General features: G+C 39.2%; 1 protein-coding gene across 1 annotated transcript in view; it reads left to right on the top strand.

The window, feature by feature from the left end:
- NCKAP5 (NCK associated protein 5) overlaps positions 1-12,837 on the top strand; it is a gene marked incomplete at both ends in the record, with an annotated part of 755,695 nt that overhangs the window by 150,295 nt on the left and 592,563 nt on the right. The window contains one exon of the mRNA XM_080918408.1: positions 3,406-3,479. Coding sequence (XP_080774534.1) covers positions 3,406-3,479 — 74 coding nt within the window. The remainder of the gene's footprint in view (positions 1-3,405; positions 3,480-12,837) is intronic.

Raw genomic sequence — 12,837 nt, 5'->3', positions numbered from 1 at the left:
TGAATGATTGCTTTTCTCAGAGGAGGTAGGCAGTGCTCTGAGAAGAGATATATATATATATATATATACATACATACATGATGGTATATTCTTACTTAAACCATCTAGTCCTTATAACACCATTACAAGCAAGGTTTCCCCCTTCTGACAGAGACAAAGAAGCTAATACATAGAGAGGTTAAGTAAGCAATGTATCCAGGAGAACACAGCTAATAAGATCAAAAGCAGGATCTGAATTTAAATCTTTGAGCCAGAAAATTTTTGTTGTTACTGGATTTATTTACTGTTATAAATTATAATGTAAATATTTGTGGCCTGTCTTAGGGTTTTATTGCTGTGAAGAGATACCATGGCCCCTGCAACTCTTCTAAGGAAAACACTTAACTGGAGTTCAGAGGTTTAGTCCATTATCATCATGGTAGGCAGCATGGTGGCAGGTAGGAAGACTTGGTGCTGGAAAAGATGCTAAGAGTGCTACATCTTGAGCTGTAGGCAGCAGGAAAGAACTGAGCCACACTAGGTCTAGATTGAGTATCTTAGACCTCAAAGCCTGCCCCCAATGAGCACTCTCCAAAGGCCTCACCTACTCCAATGAGGCCACACCTCCTAGTACTGCCACTCCCTTTAGGCCTCTGGCTGTCATTTTCATTCAGAAAACCACATGATCCTCAAAGGGGTAACAACTCATAGGTTGAGAACTTTGGATTTAATGATTTACTCTATAGTCACGTGAAAAATACATATTAATTCATCAGGCATATGACTCTTTATCTAAGTGTTACAGAATTTTAATGTCTTAAGTAATAAATGTTTAGATAGAGACATATCACACTATAAAAATGCCTTATATTTATGTGCTAAAATATTTTTGGAAAGGTAGTAAGGCACCTTCATGTCTACCAGAGTAGATCCAAGGTCTGGAATCTTTTAATGTCTTCAGCTCAACTCTTAGCTGCATTCCATCTTCATATTAAATATCACTGTAGAAGCTATGAATCATGATAGATTATGTATAATGTTTAATAATGAATCTGTACTTCAAAAAGAGAAATATCAGTATTAACCAAAGCATCTAGTATTTCTTATAACTTATATAATAAAGCCTCAGTTTGCCCCACACCTTTAATGGAGAAATCACTGCATACTATTCAGCTATAAGGGAGGAACAGCGACTTTCAGGTTAGATCTTCAGTCAGGAAAAGAAAATAAATCCAGAGTGAAACAGTAGCACAGGTTTTTATGTACTCCATTAGCATGCTAGCAACTGAAGCACTATCAACTATGGACCATGTATTCAGAAATAACATATTCAGGATACAGGTTTCACAGTTAATAGACTTTTCTATAGGAATTTCATGTGAAAAATAAACTCTTCATTTTTTTTTCAGACAAGGGTTTTGAAAACATAACTTTAGTCATATACACAAATCTATATACAGTCTTTAAATTAATTTTTAAAATAGCATGCAAAGTAATGGGTTTGGAGGCTGGAGAGTTGACTCAGTGGTGAAGAGTATTGCTTGTTGAGAGGCATTGAGTGTGGTACCCAGCACCCACTTAAGTTGGATACATTGTTCTTTTCCGGTCTCTGCAGACACTGTGCTCATCTGCACATGCTCCTACACACACACACACACACACACACACACACACAGAGAGAGAGAGAGAGAGAGAGAGAGAGAGAGAGAGACAGAGAAAGACACACACACACATACACACAGAGAGAGAGACAGAGAGAGAGAGAGACAGAGAGAGAGAGACAGAGAAAGACACACACACATACACACACACACAGACACACACACACACACACACACACAACCAAAACTATACATCTTTTAAAGTCATCACAGTAACAGAGTAATGGGTTTAATTATGGCATTTCTAGCGTGGGTCTCATTATACATAGTTCTAGTGTGTTCTTTGTCCTCAGCTTCCTCCCCATCCTCATGTCTTGTTCTTGCTGGTCCCTTTCTCTCTGCAAGTTTCCTGTCATGTCAGATATTCCTCCATCCCTTTTCCCTGCTTTTCTCTGAAGGTCTCTCCTTCTCCTCTCATAATCTTTATTTCTAATTTAATTACACACAAGCAATCAAGAAAGCAAAAGACCTCTATGCTTCAAATTTTAGGAGAAGAAAAACTCAAAAAACCACTAGAAGATTAAAAGGTTTCACATGTTCCTGGTTTGACAGGATTAACACAAAATGTCATATTACCAAATGGATCTTCAGATTCAATCCAGTTCCCATCAAATTCTCAAAATCTTAAATTTACACGGAGGCAGTAAGACCTTGGGCATCCAAAGCAATCCACAGAGGAAACAGCGATGCTGATGCTGGCTTGTCACACACTCTGTCTGACATTGTGCCACAACGCCACAGTGACAGTGGCACTGGCACACACAAAGACCCAACTATATGTATGTGATTTTAAACAAATGTATCCTTCATACTTTGGATGAATGGCAGCCTCTTCTGCATCATGTCTTCATAGAAGAGGGCACGCTTTGCTTCACTAAACCCACACAAACATAGTTACAAGTTACATGTATATCTGAGAAGGAAAGAGAATACATTCATGGAAAATGTAAAATGATCTGTGAGTTTATTCTTACTTGAAAATGGCTATCCCCAAAACAGCTATCCCCAAGACCTGTAAATCCAAGGTTTCTACACACACACACAGTACTTCTAACTGTGTGAGCATCAATTCCTGAGTTTTTCAGTAAAGCACAGGTTGATAGGTATGAAGTATTGGCTTTTGGAAAGTCAGAGGAGTTTCCCACTGATTCAGTAAACCCCAGATTCACTTTGGAAGTTTGTTTATAGAATCTATCACCCAAGGCCAAGAAATGCTGCTACGTTCAAATGACTGAGCATGTGAACCAGAGGCCTGGACTTCGAGACTTAGGAAAGGGCACCAAAGGGTTATCGTGTGGAAATATTTCTTTGAGAGATAGAGATGTAGCCATAGAGCATAGGGGCGGAAATCCATGCAGTGGATTTCCATGCACATGTGCACACACATGAATGCCAGAAGCCAGCCCCAGTTTTCTTCTTCAGGGCACCATCACCATGGTTTTATAGACAGAATCTGTCATTAGTCTAGAACTCATCAAGTCTAGGTTGGCTGACCAGCAAGATCCAGTGATCTGTAGCTGTCTCTGCAGAGCTAGGATTATAGACACAGGTCACCACAATGTACTTTCTTTAAACATAGGTTCTGGGAGTTGGACTTGGGACCTCATTTATCCAGAAAGCCACCTTCCCATCTCTCCTGCGTGGAATTGTATTTTGCATGGCAAGTTGGTGAAATAAGCTAATGTCACTGGAAACTATGTCTCGATAATGTTTAGAAATTTTCAGTGAATAGACATGAACCTGTAGTATTTATCTGTTTGTCCAGGACTATATGGACTCTAACAAATGCGTCGAACACTTGCTGGTACAACTCAGGGAGCAACACAGAAGTCTCTGGCGGTGAGTTAATTCACACTCCAATCTTCCTTGACTCAGGAAGTAACCTCCATAGCTTTGGAACTGAAGAAAGGGTCATGTGTGCAGTGATGAGTTTTGAACCCAGATCTTGGGCATTCAAGGCAAGCATTTTAACTCACAAGCTTAATTCTTGTGACTGGCTTTGACCACGGAACAGGGAATTTGATCAAATACATCCCCTTCTACTTAGTTCCAGAACTACCGATGTGCTCAAGCTCCCCACCAGAGTTTGGGAAAGCCCAGCTTCCTAAACTGTCAGTCACGATCCCAGGAGGGTTCACTTTGTATAAACAGTTGGAAGCAGGCACAGCTCTCCGATGTCCAGTGACCAGAAATGGATTCAGTGAGAAGCGGGCGATGACTTCCTGGCATTTCTGGCATCATGCCCCTGTGCTGCAGGCTGTGTTCAGAGTCCACTGCACACTTTCCCCTGTGCCATGCTATGCAGTGCTGCTGTGCACAAGGCCATGGTTCAGGTTCCAGAGCAGTGTGTGTTAGAAGTTGGTGTCTTAAGTGTACGTTTCATTTTATGATCTTAGAGAAATGTGGTAGGGTTTTTCTCATGTTCTCAAAGAACTAAAATTGCTTAATATTTTCCTACTTCCCACAGCACAGAAGCAACAAATTAGTGTATATTTAGACTGTATCATGCTAGAATGTTTGATCTGTAGATTGCTGTTTAAGTTGCTAACTTGAATTCCATAAAATCATCTGCTAGATGAATTTTAGCGTGTGATTTGGACAGAAATTCAGCAGTTTCAGTAATAGTCCTAGACATACTTCTGCCTTTTTGCACTATGCATTTATATGAATATATAATGCTATTCATAAAATTGACAGTTATGAAAATAAAGTATCAACCGATTATGAAAAATGTTGAAGTTGCTTTGTTTCTTTCAAATATTCAGCCAAGACTTAATTGCTTATGTAAAAATTGAACACATTCATCTCATAATGTGTTCATATAAGTTTGAAATTTACTTATATCTTTAATAACTGATTAAAGTATACATCTATTTCATTTTATAGAATTAGCTTTAAAGTAAATTTATGATTTATCATTAGTGTATGTTTTATTTGGATAGTAAATTTTATACCCGTGTATCTAAATTATTATATTATTTATCTAAATTTACATAAAAATTTAACAGTATAAAAAGACTACAAGAAAAAATGATCAAAATGCATTGTACAAATTTAAAAAGCTCATATTAAAATATTTTATCCTACTTAGTGAATGACATTTTATAATTAAAGCAAAGAAACAGCTGAGAATCTGTCCTCAGGTTTCGGCTTTGCCCAGAGCACACAGGTGGGAAAGCCACAGGGCAAACTTAGACTATGTCAGAAAGTAGACACAAATTCTCTGCTAACTTCCCTAGTCGAAGATCACTGAAGCTTTTCTTTGATAAAAAGTGGTCTGGTTTCAGCTTCTTCTCTTGAGAAGGTTTATCCTGGAAGGCTTCTGTGCAATATTTTTTTCATGCTGAGATTGAGTTTTATGTGGCAGGCTCTGACTCTAGGCTTGGAAAGTAGTCTGAGACATTTGTCCAAGCACCCTGGAACGGAAATTGTACTATGCATTTGAACCTCCCAAGTCAGTTAGTCATTCCTGGGTCCTCTGGGAATAGACTGGAAAGATGGCTGTGATGTCTTGAGTTAGTTTTTTCAGGGTCTTATGAGTGTACTTTTTTTTTTTTGTTCCCATGATGCTGTTTAGATTCCTTTTCTTACGATGTCAGTAACTCTTAAAGTTTGAATTACATTTGCTAGTCCATTATTACATCTTGCATGCAACATGAGACTCGTCCTGTCTGCTGCCCTTGTCCCAGGGGGAAGAGGAAAAGAAGCTCCTATACCCATGTATTCATTTATGCATGTGTTCATTTTACCTCTTGGAAGGCAGGGCCTTTTCCTCTGTACTGACCCTACTAAAATAGTTCTGGTTTTGGATAAAGTGCTAAATATTTTCCTACATTCAGCAGGACATGCATGGTTGTGCATGTGGAGTTCTACAGTCGATGTTAGGAATCATCTTCATTGCTCTTTCAGGCAAACCCAGAACGTGCTGTTATGACCGGTGTCATTAAGCAGCTTGCAGTGGGGCTGTAGCAACCTTTGCATGGTTTCCCTGGAGATCTAAACTCTGGTTCTCACGCTTGTACAGCAAATGCTGACCACCAAACTGCGTCTCTCACCCACCAGTACTTTGCTTATTAGCGAATTCGATATTAACAGGATTCGTTTGGGGAACTACAACCTTCATAATTATTTGTTTTCTGCTTGTTTTTTGGTAAACTAAAGCATAAGGAAAACTAGCAATTTTAAGTTGTAGTTTTGTATAGATCTACTCGAAAGCATATTTCAAAAGTGACATTTGTAAACTTACGTTTAACCTCATTGTGTAGAATATTCCCTTTGCTCTGTCTTTTAAGAGAAAAATGTACAGCACCAATAATGGCTGCCTTCTGATAAAAGAAAATTTTGAGTTTAATTTGGACAGTAAGTATTAAAATGTATTTTGTATGCATCACTGTGGAGGAGTATGGGTTGCTCTCTCTTTGAACCAGTAATAACATGCATGGGAAAGGGGTAGTTAATGAAACTCATTGGTCTCAGATATGGCTGAGTCAAAAATCTCATTTCAAACATGCTAAGAGAGCAGACTTTTGTGTGCACACTTTTCCATATTGTTCTTTTTTGGAGCAATAAAGCCTTAGGTATGATGTCAGAAGATCAATAATGTCCCTGTCTCTGAGTAACAACCAAGAGTAAAAATGGCATTTGAATGGTCAGAGTGACTACCCTTGAGGAAATGTAAAAGGGTATCATGAAAAAGATGAAGACCAAGAATCGATTTTGCACTCTATACTAAATTGTGCAATTACAGTTGATTTTGTTTTACAAACGGACCTTTACTTGCCAGACTTGAAGTGGGAGGGTTTATCGTGGTCTATGGTAGCATCAGAACTTCAAAGAAAAGACAAGTGTCAGGGATTGCCATGTAAAGTCCTTTCTGCTGATGATCAGGTTTTGTGAATACTTTACTCACGAATCACATAAACACTATGCTATGGGGAATCTTGGGAATAACCTTGTATCATGTACCTGAACATAACCAGAGTGTCTGAAATTAGACAAACACACCCCTGAGTCATAGACCCATCATGTTTTTATTGTACCAATGATTGGTGACTGCTACAATTATCTTAGGGTGGTGGGCCCTCTATTGTGGCTCCTCACATTACCCGATGTACTAAAATTGTATATAAGGATGTTATAATTTTAGAGTCAAGTACTTGAATATATTTAGCTGGAGATTTCCAGGCCAGTGAGACTCTATCTCAGACAGTGAGCACATAAGAACATTTACACAGGCATATATACTCACAGAAAATATTATAGTTTCCTTAGCTTCATGATGGAAGTTACTAGTATTTAGGTTTTACTTGTTTCCTAACCATCTGCAATGACACAAAAATGTATTGTAATCACCCTCAAGGTAGATATGTTATTTTGGGATCCTGCTTAGTTTATTATAGAAATAGTCTTATCACCTGTCTTAGTATATCATAGAAATAGTTCTATTACCTGTTTTTTTTTGAGATGTGGAATTATAAAGCAATTTGTGGAGCTCAAATGCAGCCATCCAACAATAGCAGACATTTAGGTTCAATCTCTTTGGTACTAGCAGATTCTTTTTGAAAAGGCAAACATTTATGGCTTTATATAAAGAAATAGATGGAATCAAAATCTACAACTAAATCTAAGCCCTCTTAAGTATAAATGAAGTCTTTTTTCCTCTGTACTTTTCTACTTGACCTTAAAACATGGATGGGGTGTGGAGAAGTTGCTCAGCAGTTAGAAGCACTTGCTGTTTATACAGAGGACCTGGATTAGGTTGTCAGCACCCATATCGGACACCTCAAACGTGCCTATACCTCCAACTTCAGGGGCTCCAGCATCCTTTTATAGTTTCTGTGGTTTCTGGATTCATTGCATTTATGTGCAGGCATTATCCCTGAATACACAGAATTAAAAATAAAACCCTAAAGTCACCCACATGACATGTATATTAGTCAGTGTCAAATCACAGTCTTGATTTTCTGCCTTAATTTGTTCTCATTTGGAGCACTAACATTAAGATGAAAGTAGTTTTTATATGTGATGATTTTTTATAACCTCTATTATTTCTGATTTGCCTAAATATCTTTGATTGACAAGGAAGATCATAAGAAATAATAGTGGAAAATATCTCCAACAGCTGATAAAAAATCTTTATCCATTTGTAGCCTCAAGTTGAGAGTTTAGAATTCATAGACAGTTGGAAACTACAAGTTGAACTCATGACTATTCATGGCATGAAATTATTCTTTCAAGCCACGTGTGAAATGTGCACGAACAGTGGCAGTGGTGCGGTTTCACAACTATGGAAAGAGGAGACTAAAGGATGTACTTTCATCCTAGCTTCTCATAGCTAGCAAGTGGATAGTAGTCAGACTGAGTTCTTTTATCGGTAGAAAGAAACTATCACTTTAGCTGCCATTCTAGCTTTCTATGATCAGAGGCAACTTAGCAGAGGAATTAGCTTAATTGAGTTCCAGTTCTCTCACTGAGGGGTGTAAGGTCAGGAACTTGAAGCAGAAATCACAAAGGTACACTGTTGGTTGGCTCACTCACAAGCTCATCCTTACCCAGCTTTCTTATACAGCCCAGTACTACCCGTTTAGGGAATGGTGCTGCCCACAGTAACAATCAAGAGTTCCTCACAGAAATTCCCATGGGCTAGCTAATCTGGTGCAGGTAATTCCTCAGTCTCAAGACATGCCTTCTATATTTGTCTAGACTGTGTCAAGTTGTTGATAAGTAAGGTCACTAGGACAACTTCTGTTCCAGAGTTCAAAGCACTAAGAAAACATGAATTGTGTGTAGTGTAGTATATTGTATTTATGGAAATATATACTTAGCAAATATCATTTATTCTAGTCACTTCATAATCCAAAATACTGTGTGATGGTATTATATAAGATGGGTCATACAAAACTTTGAAGAATTTACTGAAAATAACTAAACAAAACAGGTTTAACAGGTTTACAGTATCTCACCAGATAATGTTTAAGGTCTTTCCTTTGTATATTATAAAGCACAGTTGAGACACTCTAAATCTACTGTAAGAAATCAAAAGTTCAGGCTGAAGAAATGCTTGTTAAACAAGCAGAAGAGCCTGAGCTTGATTCCTAACACCTACATGGAAAGGGCGGCATGGAGGTGTTCTTGTGATCCTAGTGCTGGGGAGGTGGAGATGGGTGGGCTGGAGGAGCTCAGTTTGGATAGACGGGTTCACCAAGCATGCTGCTTAGTTTTTTGTCAATTGACAACAGCAGGTGTCACCTGGTAAGAGGGAATCTCAAATGAGAAGTCCTTCCATCAGATTGGCCTGTGGGCATGCTTATAGGGTATTGTTTTAAAAGGGCAGAAATCTCAGTTGATGTTCCTGAGGTACTGTCAATCGTGTCTTTGTTCAGACAGTGTCTCTCGTTGGCTTGGAACTCCTCAGTTGGACTGGGCTGTTAACTCAGTGAGCTCCAGGGATCCACTGGTCTCCAATTCCATAGTGCAGAGGGTGCAGACGTATGACACCTTGCCTGGCTTTCTACCATTGGTTCCTCTGATCCAGACTCACCTTATCTTAGTTGCATGGGAAATAGTTTATTGGGTGAGTCATCTCCTCAGACTAAAATTTTAGGGTGTTTTGTTTCATTTTGTTTCCCACCCTCACTTTTCCGAAGGGTAGGTGAAGCCTCAATAACTAATTCCAGGAATCTATAAAATATTGATTACAAACTGTTTGCCTTGGGAAAGCGCTTAACTTCTGCTTCCCAGGATGCACGGTCCCTGCAAGACTGATGCATTGAACAACGTGCATAGAAACTTTTAGAAGAGCCTGGAGGCCCCTCCCTTCTAGCCATCAAAGGGTTTTTAACAACATTCTTGAAAATTAGAAGTTCTTTGCTCTTTGGTTTATCTGTTGTCCCTACTCTGAAAGAAAAAGAATATTTAGAATTAGTGTAACTTGCTTTCATTCTCTGGATTTCCCAAAGGAAATGAAGACTGAAGTAAAAATACCCTCGTCCCACATATTCATTCATCCATGCTCTCTGCAAGGGTGATGTCATTTTACAGTTTCTGGTAGAATTTTTGGTATCCATGCTTCTAAAGAAGTTTCCTTCCAGGAAAGAATTCTTTCCCTACCACAGAATTAATTTTAGATCATCTCAGTGAGTAAAGGTGCTTGCTGTAAGCTCAATGACCTGAGTTCCATTTCTAGGACCCTCACAGGAGAAGGAGAGAGCTGATTCCCATACTTTGACCTCAAACCTTCACAGATATAGAAAAGTACAAAATACAGACTATGTGAAAATGTTTTTTTTTTATTTTATAAAAAGCTTTTGCATTTATTTATTTATTTATTTATTTATTTATTTATTTATTTATTACATGTCTGTGTCTTTCTGTCTCTATGTCTAAAATAGTATTAAAATGATCCATCAGAAGCCATGAGGAGAGATCTTTGGAATGCTCTATTGAAAACGTTGGCTTGTACTTTCAAAGTAGAGGTGCAGCGCACAAGAGTTAATCATGTTTAGCATCAGGCTCCGACTCCCCCAGAGTCCTGAGATTTTCATCCCATGGATCTTGGCTCTCGGGATATTATTCCACCTCTTCAAGAGTTAGGATGCCTCTTTAGTCATGGGGTTAATGGACGGGGTCTAAGGAGACATGAGTATTAAATGCCTTGCCTCTGGTCTAATCATAGACCTCCACTGGGGAGGGAGATTTTAATTGGCAACATGCAAACTTTCTCCACACGAATCTTTAACAGTGAACACAGAATGGAACAGGAACTTTAGTTTGTTTAAATCCCTCCGGGAGATAAAGAAGCTATCTCTGGGGGATTAGCTGTATGTATAGACAGAATTCCGAGGTCTATACCAGCAATGAACGTAAACAGTACTTTATGCTAACTCTGCAACAGCTCCTAGATTCCTCTCGGAAGCAACAGGAGACCAGAGTAGTGAGCTATGTATTGCTTCTCCCACTCTAAACCCTTGTGCTAAATTTTTAAGTCATATCTATGTCCTCAGCAAAGTGAAATATCCATGCCTGCCCCTCCACAGCCATTTTCCAAATTACTCACCAGAGATTGTTTGAGAGAGTCAGACAGTTCTAGTCCCTAACCAAGATTAGAGTCTAGCCCCTAAGCCACTCCTTCTGCTCAGCACAAAGGATAACGAAGCGGGGCATTGGCTCATGCTTCAGTAGTTACGTCAGCACTGGACCATCCTGAAGAAGATGGCAGGTTAAACCACACACCAAGGGATTACTTAACATCCACAGCAGAACCTACTTTAAGGAGTAAGGGCGTGCTCAGCCTTCATGTTTCTGAAGCCACTTAGGGAGACACATCACTGCCTTCCCAGGATAATAGCAGACTTTATTTGGGTGATATGTGTGTGGCTGCTTCTTTTGTGTTTAGGGATGCCTAGTGTTTGAACAAAGGTCATCTAGGGCCAAGAAAGCATTTGAGGACTCAACTACACCAAGGATGATGAGAAGGTCATGTCTAGTTTTATTTATACTTAATCCAATGAAGAACATTATAGACAATTGCTAGATTAATCCATGGAAGTATAAATGTGCCTTCTACTATAATTAGGAAAATACCCCTGCTTTAATGATGGATATTAGGTACCCAAAAGACTGTACTGAAATACATTGTAGAAAAGGATCACAGATGACTCAAAGGTTGCAGTGCTGGGGGTTGAGGAGATGAATCAGCTGGTAAAGAACTTGTCACTCAAACATGAGGACCTTGGCTCAGTCCCTGGAACCTACATGAAAAGATTAGATTTGGCAGCAACATGCCCTTGTATTTTCACTGCAGACCAGGCAGAGACAGGTGGATCACTGGGGCTCAGTGACCAGCCAGCCGAAACCACATGATGAGTTCCAGCCCAGTGAGGAAGCTTGTCCCCCAAAGCAAGGTGAATAGTTCATGAGAAGGTTGTATTTTAGTCTTAACACACACACACATACACACACACACACACACACACTATGTAAATGTACATTCACACATACATACACACACAAGAAAAATACATCTACATTAAATAAATTTATACAATACCTCAAATTCTGAAATGATAGGGTTGGAGGTGCGGGAGACACGTGTAACCATGTCACCAGTCTGAAGACATTTGCCTTGCTCTGCTCTACTTGTGTTAGACCAACACATATCAGTGTAGCAGCTAGGAACCTAGTGTCATTTGTTTGAAATTAAAGAGCCCCAAGGAAAAGGCATCTTGTAGATTTATGTGGGAAAATAAAGAACACAAACATTTCCCATGCAGTTGAAAGAAAAACTCTAAGCAGGACGGTCCCATGGATATATGTGCATTTGACAAACTCTGCAGTGTGCACACAGCAAATGATGATAACATGTCCCTTTTTAATTTAGAGAGAGAGAGACATGAAATGGATAATTTAGAATGGGTAACTTTTGTTTAATTTGAATGAAAAGCCACAACTTTTTAGTCTTATTTTATTCTTATTCTTATTCCTTTTGCTCAGGAATATAGGAGTGATTAAAAAAATATTGTTAAGATCTAGCTCTGCATATTCCTGTATGTGACCTTAAAAGGAGTCACTTAGATGTAGAGGGTGGATAGGAGAGATGTGTCCAGGTGTACTCAGATGTGTGCACACATGGAGACTATCATTTGATAGTGGGTATTTCATTAGTAGCTTTCCACCTGATTAATTGAGACTTGGTCTTACTAAATATGAACTTTGCTGCATAGGTCACACTGGCTAGTCATAGAACCCCAGCAATCCCCCTGTCTCTGCATTCAGGTGCTGGAGTCACAGGTACATGCTCTGCCATGCCCAGGTTTTACATGGCCACTGTGAATTCTGACTCAGGGTCTTCAGTGTGTACTAAAAGCTCTTTCCCCACTGAGCCAGCTGCTAACCCTAAAGGACTAGCTTGCTTTCCTTCCATTTTTCCAGAGCTCAGAGACCACGAGACAATTATTTTGGCTTCCACTTTTACCCGAGTATCTAGAAGAGGTGTATTTGAGTCTCTCAGGAAGAGAAATAGCAAAACAGAATTTCTTTCCTCCAGAGATTGTACGGTGCCCTGGTCTGTATTATTGAATGTATAATTCAACCTCATAAGTAATCTTGGAGAAATGATACGGGCCAAAGATCAGTTGTTGATAGAAGATACTTCAGGTGTCAGAACAGAAGCTTCTAGATTGACTGGAAGGTTGGTTGA

This window comes from Micromys minutus (assembly GCF_963924665.1).
Source record: "Micromys minutus genome assembly, chromosome: 6".
Classification (NCBI taxonomy): Eukaryota; Metazoa; Chordata; class Mammalia; order Rodentia; family Muridae; genus Micromys; species Micromys minutus.
The sequence above is the reverse complement of the archived record's forward strand: the minus strand, read 5'-3'. Positions and strand labels throughout refer to the sequence as shown.